At 44.8% G+C, this 18,374-nt stretch overlaps 1 protein-coding gene and 2 long non-coding RNA genes across 3 annotated transcripts; 2 read left to right on the top strand and 1 right to left on the bottom strand.

Annotated features, from left to right (window-relative positions):
* Nucleotides 1-567: 567 nt before the first annotated feature.
* Nucleotides 568-1,250, top strand: LOC144107488 (uncharacterized). The gene is made up of 3 exons (XR_013309284.1): nucleotides 568-1,010; nucleotides 1,094-1,150; nucleotides 1,222-1,250. It is a non-coding gene; the product is annotated as an uncharacterized LOC144107488 (long non-coding RNA).
* Nucleotides 1,251-8,618: 7,368 nt separating this feature from the next.
* Nucleotides 8,619-9,218, top strand: LOC144108706 (uncharacterized; the record flags this gene model as incomplete). Its single annotated transcript, XM_077641878.1, has 1 exon — nucleotides 8,619-9,218. A coding segment is annotated over one exon (600 nt), but the record flags the coding sequence as incomplete, so codon positions are not given.
* A 1,791-nt stretch (nucleotides 9,219-11,009) lies between these two features.
* On the bottom strand, nucleotides 11,010-15,193 carry LOC144107152 (uncharacterized). The gene is made up of 3 exons (XR_013309235.1): nucleotides 14,960-15,193; nucleotides 13,213-13,340; nucleotides 11,010-12,362 (listed from the first exon to the last, which is right to left on the bottom strand). It is a non-coding gene; the product is annotated as an uncharacterized LOC144107152 (long non-coding RNA).
* Nucleotides 15,194-18,374: the final 3,181 nt, after the last annotated feature.

The raw sequence follows: 18,374 nt of genomic DNA, 5'->3' as shown, positions 1-18,374 counted from the left end.
TAGAGTCGGTAGAAACTTTGAATTCACTAAAACTTTTGGCTGTTCATTGTGTCCTTTCAACAACTTCCCTCTCATACAGATAAGGAAGCATATTCACTCTTCCTTTTCGAACAAGAAATCGGAAATGTGAACGAGGGTTTTCGTTTGGAAAAATATGTGCTATATTGCACAGGGTTCTACTATTCTGCAAGTTGTCAACTAACCACTTGCGGATAGCAGAAAGTCATCTTTTTCGGCAAGCTTGTTTTTCAACTAAAAGGTCTCGAACGCAAGCAACACACTCACATTCTTCTTGAGAAGGAAAACTCCAGATGGTCGCGCGCTGCCTGCAGCAGAGGCTAGGCAGGGAGAGGAAAATGCCTTCGTCGCCGTTCCATGGTGTTTGGGTTGTTCATTGTTCGGGTTACAGGTGCAGAAGGGTGAATGGAGGAAGTTAGAGCGCCGGAAGTTAAGCGCAGGTGCGAAGAATTTTAGCGTCAGGTTAAAAAGCACTCCAGCCAGAATATGGCGGTACGTGCAAACGTGTATACACCTTTTCACGGCCTACCATTGAACCAGCGCGCCTGCGCTGGCGTCCCTGGTGTTGAGGGTATCCTACCATAGTTGCCACCTCTCTCCGAGCTGTGACATCGCCGACTCGCCAAGCGGTTCCACGGCCCTGTGTGTGGTTTTCGAAGCGGCGTGCTTCTACTATGTCGTACTCTAATCGAAAATCATCTGGCCGGAACTGCGCTGTCTACGGCTGCACTAACAACCAGCGCAAAAGAAACATTCTAGGCATCATCGTGTGCCCACAGCACAGCGTTTCGCGAGAGGAGTGTCGATGCGATATGTTTACTTTGCATCGTTTCCCCACGTCGCCTGCACTGCGGCAGCAGTGGATAGCTGCCGACAACAGGAAGAACATTGACGCGACAGAAGCCTCCCGTGTGTGCTCGCGACACTTCGTCGGAGGAAAGAAGACGGAGGAAAACGCTGTCCCCATGCTGGATATGGGCTACGAGAAGAAAGTAAGTTTCCGTCGTCTTTCGCTCGCGACCCAGATGAGCGCACACGCTTCTGCTACGACGATTTACCAGCATCTTTTTTTCAGGTGGTTGTTGGACGCCGCCGCCTAGTCAGACAGACGTACACACCGCAACCGAAGAAGGTACGCTGTGATGTTTCACGTCCATATTTCACGTACATTTTGAAAGTGTGACAGCCCGTGCCTCTTTGTAGATGCGGAGATCGACTGGCGCCAAGACGGGATTGTGAAGCGATGCTGTACAGATAACTGACAATACCAGTTGTTGGGCGAGTTGGTGCTGACAATGATCCATAACAGCGCGACAGACGGGACAAAGAAGAGGAGACACAACACACAGCGCTGACTCACAACTAAAACGTTTATTGGCTGCCAGCCAGTATAAATACTGGCCTGGTGGCCGGGAAAAGAATACAAGCACGCTTGACTTGCTTGATATCAAAACATCGCTAGTTCATCAGGCACGTGTCAACATACAAGAGTCATCAGTGCAAAATATCACCCCTACAGCAGGCACGAGTTTTCATTCACAATCAAGGTAGCGGGTTTCCTTATCCGACAAGGCTACAGAGGGAGTGCTGATACACTGATCTGAAGTCCTAGCTATCAGGTGGGCTTCCATTATTTCCCTAGTTAGCGAGTCGCGGTTCTTACCTAATAGAGAGCATTCCTTGTAAAGGGGAAAATAAGTTTTTGAGTCGTCGTTGTCTTCCTCGTCATCGCCATCTTCGTTGTCTTTGCAGTTTCTGCAATGTTTTTGCTACGTGGCCTGTGATAGCGACACGAGAGACATATATTGGTGCTCCTTTAATCTTTCGTTAACACATCGTAACATTTGCCACATGACAGAGGTAGAGAGTAGATGACCCCTTCCCGGCAAGGCACGAATTGTTTCGCGTGCCTTGTCGAGCAGCTGCGTGGTTTCCCTTCCTACTGAATTTACTTTTTTTGACCAGGCTAGACAGTCGCTTAGGCGCCGAGAGAAGACAACTTCGACACCAGCATGTTTCCCAATTCTTTTCAAGTTATGCGAGACTTGGTGCAGATACGGTACTACGGCAAACTTTCTTGCCGGAAGGGTCAATCTCTGTCATGTGGCAAATGTTACATCGGCCAAACTGGCCGATGTGTTAACGAAAGATTAAAGGAGCACCAATATAATGTCTCTCGTGTCGCTATCACAGGCCACGTAGCAAAACATTGCAGAAACTGCAAAGACAACGAAGATGACGATGACGAGGAAGACAACGACGACTCAAAAACTTGTTTTCCCCTTTACAAGGAATGCTCTGTATTAGGTAAGAACCGCGACTCGCTAACTAGGGAAATAATGGAAGCCCACCTGATAGCTAGGACTTCAGATCAGTGTATCAGCACTCCCTCTGTAGCCTTGTCGGATAAGGAAACCCGCTACCTTGATTGTGAATGAAAACTCGTGCCTGCTGTAGGGGTGATATTTTGCACTGATGACTCTTGTAAGTTGACACGTGCCTGATGAACTGGCGATGTTTGATATCACGCAAGTCAAGCGTGCTTGTATTCTTTTCCCGGCCACCAGGCCAGTATTTATACAGGCTGGCAGCCAATAAACGTTTTAGTTGTGAGTCAGCGCTGTGTGTTGTGTCTCCTCTTCTTTGTCCCGTCTGTCGCGCTGTTATGGATCATAGATAACTGACGTTGGCGCGCTAGCGTGCCCAGATTTAGTAAGTTTATTATCTTCTGACTGTTACAGTGCAGGCGCAACGAAATAATCAAAGGAGAGAATGGCATGCTCGTTTAGGTTTTGGAGTTTGCGCGGTTGAGCGACATCGCGAATCGCCGAAACCAGACGCACGTTACTTTACTTTTTCATGTGCTTCGGAAATTACCTGCAGTTTTTTTTTGCACTGTTTCATAGCCAGACAAGTACCATTGAAAGGCCTCTACCTCATGGGCAGAAGAGTTTATAAGTGCACGTGCAGCATTAAGTGAATGCCCTGAAAATTGTTCTCTTCCTCTCCCGTACGTGGGTGCATAATTTACATACTAGACTGTGCTGGTATTATGTTTCGGCGTAGTTAACTTACCAGAGGGTGCTCCTTTCAGACAAGTTGTTAGACATATGCAGTACACAGGGAGATAGATTAGGCTTCAAGTATAGTAAGAAAAAATCTGCAGTCATGACATTTAATGAAGAGGGCGGCGAGCATAGAATACAGGAGTTCATGCTAAAAGTAGTGAATGAGTGCAAGTATCTTGGGGTGTGGATAAATAACAGTGTTGAGTATCTGACAGAGCATAAAAAATATGTAATGAATAAAGCTAATAGGAATGCAGCTGTCATGAAAAATAGGGCACTGTGGAATTACAATAGGTATGAGGTGGTAAGAGGGACCTGGAAAGGGGTGATGGTTCCTAGCCTGACCTTCGGGAATGCGGTCCTGTGTATGAGGCCAGATGTTCAATCAAGGCTGGAAATTAGGCAACGGGGAGTAGGGAGGTTAGCTTTGGGAGCACATGGCAATAAACCAAATCAGGGGGTACAGGGTGATTTGGGATGGGCGTCTTTCGAGAGCAGAGAGGCTAGCAGTAAGATAACATTTGAGGAACGATTGAGAAGGATGGAGGAAAAGCGGTGGGCTAGGAAAGTTTTCAGATACCTGTATATAAAGAATGTTGACACGAAATGGAGAAAGCGAACTAAAAAATTAACAAGCAAATATCTGGACAGCAGTAAGGGGGCAAATCAGCAATTATCGGTTAAGAAAAAGGTTAAAGGAACAGAGAGAGCTTTGTGGAAAACAGGGATGCTGACGAAATCGGCACTAGAAACATACCGGACCTTTAAACAGGAAATTGTCAAAGAAAATATCTATGATAATTGTAGGGGAAGTTCTTTGTTGTTTGAGGCCAGGACTGGAGTTTTGCGGACTAAGACGTATAGAGTAAGGTACCAGGCGATAGACACTTTGTGCATTGCGTGCGGAGAGGAGGAGGAAACAGCTGAACACTTGATACTTTTCTGTAAAGGGCTTCAGCCTACAGTGGAAGGCAGCGGGGCTGACTTACCCAAGGCATTGGGGTTTAGGGATAGTGAAGGGAAAGTGGATTTTAAGAGGTTAGAAGTAACCAAGCGAAGGTTATCTGATTGGTGGCTAAAAGCAAGACAGGAGTAAAATTTCACAAGACATGGCTAGGTGGCTTGAGCCACCGCCCGATGTAAAGGGTTCAGCCGTATCCATCCATCCATCCATCCACTTACCCACCCACCCACCCACCCACCCACCCACCCACCCACCCACCCGCCCATCCATCCATCCATCCATCCATCCATCCATCCATCCATCCATCCATCCATCCATCCATCCATCCATCCATCCATCCATCCATCCATCCATCCATCCATCCATCCATCCATTCTTTCCTCCAGCTGCAATGACACATAGTTATCCATCTAGGGTGAAATTGACATTTTTAATGATGCCTCTGCATTCATGGTGAATGTGGCTGTGTAAATGTCACAGGTTACGAGGAAAGCACTAAATGGTAAAATTGTTATTTTTGTGCAGTCCATGTCTGATGATAAGGATACTGATACACCACTTGAGGAGTACGAGGCTTGCTTGGTAAGTAAAAACCTTGCATACCACTTAATGTCCACAACTTTCACATTCTGGAGCACATTTGTGTGCATGTCATGGCATCATTGATTGCTCGCAGCTACACCCTCCTAAGTCATTAAATCATGCCCTTGTGAGACGTTTGGAATCATTGTTAGGTCTAAAGTAATGCTAATGAAAGCTCTTCTAAACATTTTTTCTTTTGTAGAAAGTTGCGCAGGCATATCAAGTAGGAACTATCTATACTGTCGAGGACAAAAGTTTGCGGGATGAGAGTTTTTGGAAAAACGTTTATTGTAGCTTCACCTCGCTGCCCAGTCGCCCGATATTGCTACCGGAGGAAGGTGCAATTAGGCCTTTAACACCTTCATTCAATATTCATTCATTCATTCATTCATTCATTCATTCCAAGAACTCAAGTCCCACAAAAATTTGTCTGCGATAGTACAGCTTGCGTCAGTATATCCACTAAGGCAGGACGCGGTCACCTTAATGTTTCCTTCCGCAGTCAGCATCTAACGCTTAAGGTGCCAAAAGGCAGCGTCATTAAATGCTTTATATGATACAAGCTGAGAGAGAAGTTCATACTCATGCGGGCATATCTGAACTTCTAATAAATACAGACTTTGTTCAGAATGGAGACTTTGAAATACAACACCATTGTGTAGTTTGCAGCAAGGGCTAGTTTCACTTCATAACTGCATGGTGGCCGACTTTGTGCATCATCGCAGCACATACCGAAATGTCACTGCCTCATAGGCAGAGGTGTTTCTGGATAAGTGCACACACAGCATTAGGTGAATACCCTTTTTTATTTTTGCTACCTTGTATGTATGCATGTAACTTGTACACCTTAGTGTATTGGTATTTTATTCGGCCCTGTTCATCCACCCAACAGTACACGTTCCAGCTTTCAATGCATCTAGAGTAAAATGTGGGTTGCCTGACTGACAGTGCATTGACATCTAGGTTAGGTGTAAAGGCCAGTTTCACCACAGAACTGCATAAATGGTTGAGCTGGTGCTAGATAGCAACATTATGAGCATAATTCTGACCAAAAGGCCACTGGCCATCAATATGCAATGCTCATACCGATAAAATAGTAATAAAAATCTGAAGTGCTGTAACTCTTTTCTGCTGGCGCTAAATCAGACATTGGGTCCCAACACTATGATGCATTAAACTGCTAATACCCATCTGTAACCTATCTTAGTGCATATTAGATAAAACGTAATCAGTGTGAAGCGAAACACTGTAAAATATGTCTTGCATTTGGTCAAGGATTGAATTCTGTACCAGAAAATGGATTTGGCTTGCATAATGGAAACTAGCGGCGACAAATATGCATGCTGCAACACATTTTTCATTTTATAAATGAATTAAAACCACACATTGGTAACTGCACTTTAATATGAATTGATACAGGCACCCGATGACATGGTCGAGGATCCAAAATCAGATCAAGTGGCAACAGCCGTGGTAAGTGCTTTCCCAGGTGCCTATGTTAGCACTAAGTTCCACATTAGTTCTAACAAGCGAATGTGCTTAGTACTATGATCAACAGTTGACATGCATTTTTCTTCGATGCAGGTAGTGCCCGACATGGCCGAGGAGGCAATTCTAGACCAAGTACTAATACCTGCTATGGCAAGTGCACTCCTATCATCTGCAATCTGTTGTTTTAGTTGGCTGCGCTCAGAATGCACGTGCCGTGACATATTCAGCACTTGTGCTTCAATTTATGACATGGATGTAACAAGGACTTTAGTGCGTAAGCCCTAATCCAATGGGTACAAATCCCGAGCAAAATTGTTCGTTGTCTGTCTTCCGTGAGCTCTCCGTCCCGCGACATTGTTCACTCTGTAATCTCCTACAAAGAAAAAAATGTGTGCTTTCGCATTGACTTGAATGTAGTAAACATTCTCCGTGTGCTTTTGTATATGTTTAGTAGACGACACTTGTAAGGTCGCGCTAAAGTGTAAAAATTTGCGGCTAGGTAAATAAGTTCTCTTCCCGTACCGGTCTTCAAATGTTTGGGGAAAAAGCTCCAAGGTCATCTTGCATATCAGAAAGCATACTGGGTGCTACTGCACATAACACTGCTGCTCACACTGAATGCACAACATTTTTCCATAATGCAGGCAGCTGCTGAAACGGCCGAGGAGATGACGGAGGATGAATTGGCACCTGCCGTGGTAAGTGCCCGCCTGCCTCCAGCTTTGTGCTCTTCTCTGAGTGTTAACGTCATGGCTAAGGGCAGACGGTTACACTCAGAACGCGCCCTCCCCGAAATCCAATAACAGTGCGTCTCTTTGAGATGCTGATGATTGGTGCCTCAGCCTGTGTAGAACTAGTCTGTGCCTTGAAGATGATAGCAGCACGCATTATGACAAGCGTGCACTCTAGGACAAGTATCACACTGCCAGCAATACTCGATGCACATTGTTTTTTATTATTCAGGCAGCACCAGAAATGGCTGATGACGGGATCCCAGATGAAGCAGCACCTGCCATGGTAAGTGGCAACATGCATATGTGCCCTCCATGGTACAAAGCTTTCATCAAAGCTGATGGAAAATGGTTGCATTCATTATGCACAAGCTCTGACATGCACAAATATGTATCATTGACAAAATACAGGTTGCCAGCGCCAGTACGTTCTCCCAGTGCTAAAGAGCTGAGCATGTAGAAGCGTATCCGCACTAACAACACACAGCAGTGTAGTCTCATGTAAGGCACTAGCAACTCACCATGACAGGTGCAGTGTGCTCACAAAGAAATTGAGAGAGATTAAGAGCTTCATTTCATAATTAAAATTCATATACCAGAGAAGAAAATAATTCAATATGTAAACTTATGAAAGGGTGGTTGCCAAGTGATATTTGGGCCAAGCAGTTTTATTGGTTTAAGAAATAAAATCAGGATGATCTCTGTTCATGAAGATTACCTTTTAGTGCGCTAAATGTGGCGTGATGTGGAGGCAATGATTTTTGAACTCGTATGACTGAAGGTATTGCTGGAGATCATATCGTAAGCTTTTTAGTGAGCACATTTTCCACAATCCTCCATCATGTTCTGATGATGTGAAGTGCCAGTCCCCAAAGTGCGCCACAGTTCTTTACACCTCAGCAGAAACAATTTTGCTACCAATTTTATGAAGAGAACCTTTGGCACGCGTAGAGAAACTTAAGGAGTGGTCTATTGTCGAATTGTCATGGTGGCCGCGGGTTGGGTCCACTATGAAAGCAAACATAAGTTCATGCTGATGGAAGTCCAAGCGGCCACAAATAGCTGCTGCGCAGCTGAAGAATTCAAGGCGCTAGTTTGAAATGGAGGAGCCATTTTATTACTGGAATGCATTTAAAATGTGTACTCCTATGGTTCAGCCTCTAAGGGGTTACTTAGGGCTCAGAAAAAACTCAAAAGTTGATTCAAAAATATGTGCAGCTCACAAGCTGTAGTCGGGGAATACAGCTCTGTTTAGGTTTACCATCCACACCAACATGCAGACCTGGCAACTTACTGCCCCTTTTTCTTTGCAATAAGAAGAGATTTGTTAATGGCCAACGAATTTCTTATTACCAATCAGGGAGGAGGTAAAAGGGTTCCGGCAGATGTTGCATGCTGATGACTTTTGTGCTTGAACTTATGCCTAGCTGGCCTAGTCGGATGCAGATGTTTCGAAAGTACTTCAGGACTATTTCTGGCAAACGTACATGTGTAGTTTTGGATAATCACGAGACTGTAACCAATGTATTGGTGCATTGTTTTGTTATATCATGCGCTAGTAACTCTTGCAACTTTCTTTCTATGCAGGAGCAATCTCCTGAAGTGAGAACTGCTTCAACTCAGTGGGAGGACCAGAACAATGAACATAGTTACTGCCAACGTGGTCTAGGCACATTGTCAGATAAACAGCAGCTATCTGCTGCAACGTTAGGAGAAGACGACTGTGTCTTTTATACAGGGCTGGGTAAAACACACTTCCAAAATTTGGTCACAGCAGTGAAAGTAGAGTCGAGGAAGCTCTTCACTGTGCTCCCGTATGAAGATCAGCTGCTGCTCACTCTAATGCGACTGTGCCTTGGCCTTCTCTATGGGCACTTGGCTAGAATATTTCAAATATCAGTAGGGAGTGTCTGCAACATTTTCAGGCATGTACTGTCGGTGCTGTGCACCATTAAGGAAAAAGTTGTAACTTGGCTACCGCGATCAATAATCCGAAACAGTATGCCCAAGTCATTCATTGACAACGGATACGACACAACATGCATTGTCGACTGCTCCGAAATAAACCTGCAGCGGCCAAAAAAACTGATACCAAGGGCGCAAACCTATAGTAGCTACAAGGCGCACAATACTGTGAAGTTCCTTATTGCCATAGCACCAGATGGGTACATAATGTATGTGTCTCCAGCTTATGGAGGACATGCATCAGACAAATATATTACAAAAGACTGCAAGCTGGAGGACCATCTCGGCCCAGGAGATGAAGTCATGGCTGACAGAGGCTTCACCCTGACAGCAAGCATGATTATTCAAGGGGTGAAGCTTAACGTGCCTGCGTTCACAAAAGGTAAGGGTATCGTGTAAACATGCTATAATGAATGGCTCGATTGCCTCATGGATATGTCATTTTGCAGGGAAATCTCAACTCAGTGAAGAGGAAGTCACCAGGACGAGAAGGATAACTTCCGTGCGCATTCACGTGGAGTGCGCCATAAACAGGATTAAAACCTACAGAATATTTAAGCAGGCCCTGCCCATCAAGTCCAAGAAGACGATAAGCGATATGATTCTTGTTTGTGCAGGGCTTTGCAATCTCAAAGGCCCTTTAATTGCTACCAGAAGAGAGCCCACAACTAAGTAGATTTGTGCCATGTACCAGGGGCGTAGCCAGGGAAGTGGGGGGGCTTACGGGGCTTCAGCCCCTCCCTCCCGAAATTTTTTCGAACTGTCCCGCGCCCCTGACCAAAACAACCACCGAAGTCATTCTGGATTTTGTCATCAAGTGTTTTTCAGACTAGAAAAGACATTTTGGCGCGTACATGGCTAACTCTGGTTAGATTTCTTGGCAACGCCCGTGCACCTGGAGTCATGTAACGCAAGGGGCCCCATCCTAGCACCAACTTTCAAGGACCTATCGATGGCTGGCTGTTGCGACTAAAATTTCTCTACAATTACTCGCAATACATGACCGGTGACAGCTGCTGCTGCGCAGTACACAGGAACGAAGGACAGCGTCATTCAAAATTTTTCCTGCCCGTTGCATAAGTACAAAAATGTAAATGTTCTTGAACGACAAACATTCATTAAAATATTCGTCCTCTACTTGCTAATTTCATCGCCTTTACGTTTTTCATATCAGTGGCATGCATGCACTGCTTTGCTGGTTCCATATAGTTGTAGACTTCGTGTGATATTTTCTTTAGCTATTAAATACGCAAAAACATGGAAGCACTGGTATTCGTTATGTCTCCCACGAGTGAACGATAAGGGGATAGTTGGTATGACATGATTACAAGACATAAAACTGAGCAGGGACAAGACACAGAAGGGAAGCATAAAGGATGAGCTCGTCCTGTTTGCTTCCCTGTTGTGTCTTGTCCCCTGCTCAGGTTTATGTTTTGTAATCATGTCTGCCACGATTTTTAAGACATACGAATACATTCTTTTATTTAAAAAAATACAGATTACACTTGTCTACACAGTGCGCAGCGTTATCTAAAACACAATAGCATTGTCAATGGCAATACAGTTATTATTGTTGCATTTGATTCTTCCACATATTCTGTGAGGAGGCCGCGCTGCAACATGAGCCCCCCCCCCCCCCCCCGGAACAAAGTTTCTGGCTATGCCACTACCAAGTACAAGAGTATGTGTGGAAAGCGGACGAAATAAAGTAGCCATACCATATGGCTGGAGCCATGTTGCAGTAGCCTTCCAAACTGAAACTTGGAAAGGACCTCTTTTCAAAGCAATGACGTGGCTGGCATTTCAAAAAGTGCACCTTACACGTACTCCAAATTTGTCACTAATACCTTAAAGAAGAGGTCATTCTAATCCCCAATGTGCATATGAAGCAAAGAACCGGCAATGCAAATGTGGGGACACTGCACACGTGCACGTGGCCTTACTTCACATCATTTTCTAGATTTGTACTGCTTGCAGCCAATGTCAACACTTGTCCCAGCTGACTGGACTGCAAGGTATTTGAACTTGAGGTGTTTAACACACACAATTTTCCAGTATATGAATGCATAATAACTGTGGAACTAAATGGATGCATCTGTAATTAAAAGGCCTTATTATGGTGCTACACTCATTGAAATGGGTTTGGTCACTTTCTAATAACTTTGTGCCATTTGTGCAAGCAATGCAATGTGCACTTATTTGCACATATATCCCAAATGGTGAACACAATGGCCATAAGCAATGCACACACGAAACAAGTGGAAACTCTAGACATCATTACACGTAACAGTGCATTGGTCATAGAGATATGGATTATAACAATGGTTTTGGCACTGAGCAGATCTGACGCTCTATAGATCACACAGAGGAACAATTAGGCCACAACTTGTTGAATACCTGTCTTGAACCTGGAATCAATTCATGAATTGCAGGGTTTGTTTATGGTTTATGGGGTTTTAACGTCCCAAAGCGACTCAGGCTATGAGAGACGCCGTAGTGAAGGGCTCCGGAAATTTCGGCCACCTGGGGTTCTTTAACGTGCACTGACATCGCACAGTACACGGGCCTCTAGAATTTCGCCTCCGAATTGCAGGGTTGCCTACTGTGCAAGCACACTTCAGATATACAGTATCTCGCACTTTAAAGGGGGTACTGGATAATACTCAAGAATATTTATTCCAGTAGCACTCCCATTTCAAACACCAAGTTTACAGAACCTTGAGTATTCTGCGGAAATAATGAGCCGTCCAGACACATGGCGCCTTTCCAGTTCTGGCAGGAGGTCACGGAAGTAAAACTGTTGGAGTCGTGGCAAGTTTGATTTCACAAACATAGGTGCAAAAGGCACTTCAACAACAATTTCAGCTTCTATACTCCACATGTAAAAATAACAGAGTTCACTGCCTGTGCACAGCATCTGCAGCTGAACTTGGCCATAATAACCGTTCGGCCCATTTTCAGACAGCATGTACTTTCCATCAACCTCCTTAACGTCGTGCCTTCCAGAACGCACAAGGGCCAGACAGTTCATCACATGCGGACACTTTATTTCTAGCACAGCGGCAGCTGCCTCAAGGAGGCCATCAGGAGACGCAGAGAGCCAGGGCATATCCGGACATAATATTGTGCCGCACCGTGTCACACTGTGCCCTGTTTTTTTTACAAATTGTGCACGAGCCACTGCTTCAAATTTTTGGCCATATTTCGTGGCTGCATTGCCAGTAAACGTGGGGCTGATTATGGCATTCACTGGTTTATCACCTGGTGTGCTGCTTTTTTTAGGTACTTTTCTCATGCAAGATGCTGTCAATCTAAGGCACCGTGCCATTAGCCAAAGTGGCGAATTTTGGCTCCTTGTTTCTTTCTCCAGAGATGCTGCAGCCTTTGGCGATAAGTTAACAAACTTGTTATAAAAGGCGCAGCATCGAAGGCAGCTGGCTGGTAAGTCACTTATGACTTCATGGCTGCCATGTGGTGCTGCCTCTCTCCGAAGTCTGCTGGGCTGCCGTGGTGCTGCATTGAACGTTGCATAAAGCTGTGTGCCTGGAAGTGGAATGAAAGAGCACACCACACTGAAACGAAAATGACTCTGTAACCTCAATCCAGATAGTCTACATTAAGAGGTTAAACTTCTTATGGGCTCTAAATATGCAATAAGGCTGACGTGCTTGCGATACCAAGTTAGGTTTTTCAACCTGCCAAGACCTAGAAGCATTTTCAAGTAGCAGGGAAAATTGTACAACAAAACACGCGAGAGGAATCTGAGACCAAACGTGCATTTGGCTTTGCACAAAACCATGCAAGGGAATATTTAGCATGTGCCATTTACTCAGCACGCAGCCAAGTAAGACAGCAGTTGAAAACAGCTGAGCACAATAATAAAGTGGATGATACCTGGACTATTGAAGAGCTCGGGATATCCTGACTCCTCATGCATTTTCTTCAATTCCTCTTCTGATAGTGGTGCTTTAACAGGCACAGTCTTTGCCTGAACTACAGGGTCGACTGTTTTTTCCTTCAACTTTAAGTTTATCTGGTCAAGTCTGCTGGGCTCAACGTTGCGTTTTGTACCTCTGTTCCACTTTGCGGCAGCGTCTGTGCAGGCCCTTCCAGTGAAGCCACAAGAAACGGCACAGTCCACTTTCCACAGTACCGCTCCCACGTGGCTACACACTCTTGCCTGTCCAGCCATGCAGGAGCAACCAGCACGCAGAACTTCGCCTGTGCTCTTTGCCGACAGCCACACTTGATGTGGCCTGCTACTTACAGCCTGTGTAGGCGTCACTTCAGATTTTAGCATCACAATGTCATCACTCACTCTGTGTGCAAGTACTTTCCCCACCCACCCTGACTGCAAGTAATTGTATGACCCTAATGATTTGTAAGCTCTTACTTCAAGCAGGTCACATGCTTTTGTCTGCACTAAGTAGAACACAATGTCGGGCCCCCTAATCTCTGGCCAGTCGCGCATGTCTTCTGACCAGTCTTTGATGTCATCTGGGTGGGTGTACGTCATGGTTTCTGCAAATGAAAAAAGCACATAATCACTGTTGGATTACTCTTCCATAATAGTTTCTAGATGTTGAATTAAGGAAACTGCTTTTTACTAAGCAATGCAAATCAGCTGTCTCAAGGAGACAATTTCAACAAAGCATTGTAATCATAACCTGTATCAAACATGATATGAATATCATCTCCAAGTTATGCACATGTTGTGGGCAGACATTCTTTTCAACATAACCACTGCGAATGAAAAAAGCACATAATCACTGTTGGATTACTCTTCCATAATAGTTTCTAGATGTTGAATTAAGAAAACTGCTTTTTACTAAGCAATGCAAATCAGCTGTCTCAAGGAGACAATTTCAACAAAGCATTGTAATCAAAACCTGTATCAAACATGATATGAACATCATCTCCAAGTTATGCACATGTTATGGGCAGACATTCTTTTCAACATAACCACTGCGAATTTCTCACTATGCCTTATGGCACACTTCATGAATAAAAAAAATGCATGCGGCCAGCCCACCTTGCCTTCTAGACATTATTAGTGGTTAAATGCCCAATGCAGTACCTTACCCTTTATCCAACTATGCAGTTAAATGAAGCAATGTACCAGTACACACAGCAATCTCGTAGCAGCCATTACTAGCAAACTTTGCGGCAAAGAAACTTCCATTCAAAGACATTTTTCAAGGAACACTTTTCAGTCACACGAAGCATTATCACCACGCACCAACTTTCGCTTCTCCAGCCGTACGGCACGCAAAAAACGCGAGTACGTGTAAACAAACTCTCATTTCGCTGACATGAACACACGGGTGTGACAGCGACGTTTGCGTTTTTTACTCAAGAATATGCGTCCATTAAAGTACGCTCGGCATACCAGCACTAACAAGATTAAGTGCAAGCAAGAGCGTGCTCTTTCTTGCCGCCGTGGCGTTCACAGGTTATGCGAAAACGGGTGCCATTCTTCTCGGTGTCTTAAATCGGCGTTACCCTGCGCGGGGGCTCGCTGGTTAGGACGCTTGACTGCTAATCACGAGGCAACGGGGTCGATACCGGACGCGGCGGCCACGTTTCCATCGGAACAAAACGCAAAGTTCTCGTGTACTGTGCATGTTAACGAGCCGCAAGTGATCGAAACTATCTGAAACCTTCCACTATGGCGTCCCTCATAGCCGATGTCCCATTGGAACGTTAAATCCCTTAAAAAAAAATCTGTCTCACCCCGAACGCTTCGTCTCCCAAGATCGTTAGCGAGTTTCTCTCCTTGGCGACTAATACTATGTTACTTTTGCAACACATCATCCAAAAGCGCAACTATTCACTGATTACTTGGCTAGTTGTGCCCGCAGAATTATTGTCTGCCAGCACGTTCACTTCCTCAAACCGGAGAGTGGCTACACTAAACAAGAGCTATCAATGTGTCTCCATTATGCGCATTATTAATACATGATGAACCTGCACCTGGGCTATCAGCCAAAAGATGACTCAAGAATAGTTTCGAACGTTACTGAATGCGCACAATGGATAAATTTGCACCCGAATATGCGCAGCTTCTCAACTTGATGAAGCGTGGCTGCACACAAACACTGCTGCCCACAAAGGAATCAGTACGCAGTAAAAACACTCACCACTGATCACCACATGTCGCGACGAACTCGACGAGGCGCAGGCACCGCGGGCTTCGTTTTCGGTGCCCATCACGATCGCGTTATCAGAGACCACCTAGTTGCTATTCACGCCCCGCGCAGGGCAAAGGCAGTGGACAACACAGCAACAAAAACAAACGGCAAAAATCAGGGATGCTGAGCGGTCACAGAAACTTTGGTTGCACATGCGAAGCGAGGCACGCCAGCAGTAGTAAATTTGCTGTCACAGCTCAAAATGGCGCTCATACTTCTTTTTGACGTTAGGCGGCGCCAAAATGCTAACATGGCGCCGCGCAGAAGGGGGATTTTGAAAAGGTATATAGCAGGCAGGAAAAGACAAAGAAGGATTTTAGGAGGAGAGAAAAATCATGAATGAGAAGTGCAGCCTTTCTTGCTTCTGAAAAACACCTCTCCTATTGTGGACATGCTGACTTGGAATATCCTTAGAATGCAGCCCTTTTGGAATGTGCTGCTTTTATGGAAGCTCATTTCCTGATCTTTTCAAACTGCACTCCTCTCTGGGGGGTAACAGACGAGTTGGTACCTGCTTGGTGGCTTTGTCCTCTGTTTCGCTGCATGTTTTATTAGCTTCCAGTTTCTACATCCGTAGTATTCTTCACAATACAGTTTTCACCGACGTCCTAGCGGTCGCCACCTCTGGGCCTAGATTACGGCGTTGAAAGCCAATACGTTTTGTGTAATCTGCTTATCGCCAACCTTTTTCCGCGCACGCAGTGGAAGGCAGCCTGTGGGACCAAAAATGACTCCCGTGACGTCATGGCTTCTTAGAAAAACAAAATGAGGCTCTTTTTTTTGCATGTAATGAACTGTTTTCCGTCTTGTTAACACCTGTATTCTTGTAACGATTACTTCTACTAATATTGAAGCATACTTCCTTGCTTTTCATAATCTCGTCCAAGCTGATGTCAGTGGACACCACTTTACAAGGAACTACATCACGACAGCGTCAGCAATACATTGAGACTCTGTTCAAGCGTGTCAAAAAGTAGTTCAACAGAGCTGGCCCTCGTTGCAGAAACTGCTTTATCTTAATAAAATTGGTGAACACGAATTAAAGGTAGATCGACGCGGCGCAATTTTTTTCGTTGCTGTCCATCGTGTTTGCCAGATGTATTCAGAGCGATGGATTCGGATAAGATCGGAGATAGAGTTCAATCGTGACAGTTTGAGTAGCCTCCGCTTTGCGGAGGACATAACTCAGGGCCCAGAGAAGAATGGCCCATGATTGAACGCCCGTGTAAGCACTCAACACAGAAGGTTCGGAGCAAAACTAGATGAGAATAAGGTTATTATGAACTGGCCGGGAATCGCAGAATAGTTGCGCGGCACCAGGTATGGACCACAGGCATGAAATCGATAGGAGAATATGAATGAGGGAGCTGGAGTGCACTGACAGGCACTCTCAGGTTATGTCCAGACCCGGAAAGAAATCTTGCAACACATCGATCAAAAACTTCGACGTTAACGAAAAGGCTTCAAATTAAAATGTGGAAAACAAAGATGGCCGTTTGATTGTTTTAAATGACGCGGCAATATGGACAGTTTTACCAGACATACAGTATACACTATGCATACTTTCAAGTTCTGCACAATGGCATGCAGCTAGTTAGAACAGCCACACACTTTTTTTTTAGCACAGCTGCGTCAAACTTTTACTCTGAGAACGCTTTGTGGTTCGTCACGTGTAGTATCGGTGCTCTCTTCTGAACCAAGGCAGCCGAAATCGAGACGGGCTCCCTAGGCACCATTATATCACGTTCAAACACGCACGGGCCGTTTCCAGTAATGACAGTGTTATTATGTGCAAGCCCACGGGTGTGCGTTTTAACTGCGTAAAATTTCGGGCTGATGTGTTTGTATTTAAAACAGCGCTTTAAACACCAGTTTTTGAATCCTCGCATGCATTCTTCCAGCTCAAGCACAAGCCATAAAATAGCATGGAATCAATTTTAACGCAGCACCTTCTCTCCGAGCTTCGGCTCACGCAACCAGCTTCCACGGAGGCGCCCTCTGCAATATGGTGGGCGGTAACTAGTTGCACATAAAAAGGAATCGGAAACCTTCATTAGCAACGATGAGCCAGACCGTCACGTAGTACTATTTTAAATCATATATCTCGGAGTACTTAAAAAAATATGAGCACTTTTCTACACCTATTTATATTTCGCGGATATATAGTAAAGCCCAAAAATAAAAATATTTAGCTCATTTCCTTGATTATGCTACCTTTATTGGCCGGAGCACGCTGTGAACATTGCAGGTTAACAGTGTAAAGCTGAAGCTGTTATTAGCGCAGATTTATAGTTTCTCGTGGTAGAAAGTTAACAGACAGTTCCGACCATGGCATTGCGGCGCCAGTTAATTCCGGAAGTATACCTTGGACATGGTTTCATCGAACCACATATATATTGTAGAATTCGGATATCGAACCGAACTTCATGTACTGAAATGATCGCAACTACGCCAAATAAATCTATTTGCTACTTTTGTCAAGAAACACAGAACGGTGGCAGATAGCCTAGGCCATGTTAGATTATTGAAGCTTACGGGTAGGCTAATATGCGAAAAAAACTGTAAACCAACTTAAGTTAGACTTGAGCTAGTTAGAAAAGATTTAGAATCTAGCTAGCTTCCATTCAGTTTCACTCGCCCATGTGATCAGTGCATATAAGCGTTGCGTTAATTGTTTTAGAACCTCGGGCCCTCTATGGCACTGCAATTGAAATGCAGTTGTAATTGCGTTTTACCTGTGTTTCTCGTTTTTCTGGGCTATGTTCATTTTATGTATGTACGTATGTTCTGTACATATGTGTTTCGAGGGCAAGGGAGGAAGGGTGTATTTATGCGTTTTGAAATAAGAATAAAATTGTCGCTGAAGTTTTCGTCCACTGCAATTCCTCATATGACATCAAGCCGGCGCTTTCCTAGAAGTGCCGAGCCGACGGCGTCGCTCAATTGTTAAAAAACAACATAAGCAGCGCACCGTTGCACGGAGGCAAAGCTTGAAGGACAGAAAGGTAGGAGTCGGAGGAAGAGTGAGTAATTAATAGAGGAGGTAAGCCCATCGCAGAGGTGAAGCGCTAGGACCGAAATGGTCCGCTTTCAGCACCGAAATGAAGAGATTGATGGAGACTGCGATTTTCAGAAGAAAACGGAAACACAAAATGAGCGCTAGAAGCGCTAGGAACCAGTTATGGAGAGCCCTCCTGTTCATGATTATTTTGTTGTGCTCGTTAAAAAATTCTTTTGGTCTATTTTCGTGTTACATGTCATTTTCACACTTGGCTACATTTCGGCTACTTTTTCTCTCTCTTTGGCGTTTAATGCTCGGACCCATTTGACAGCCCAGCTTGAGGCGCATCCACATGCTCAGCCG

The sequence above is a fragment of the Amblyomma americanum genome, chromosome 10, assembly GCF_052857255.1.
Source record: "Amblyomma americanum isolate KBUSLIRL-KWMA chromosome 10, ASM5285725v1, whole genome shotgun sequence".
Classification (NCBI taxonomy): Eukaryota; Metazoa; Arthropoda; class Arachnida; order Ixodida; family Ixodidae; genus Amblyomma; species Amblyomma americanum.
Note: the sequence above shows the minus strand (reverse complement) of the source record. Positions and strands in the feature narration are given on the sequence as shown.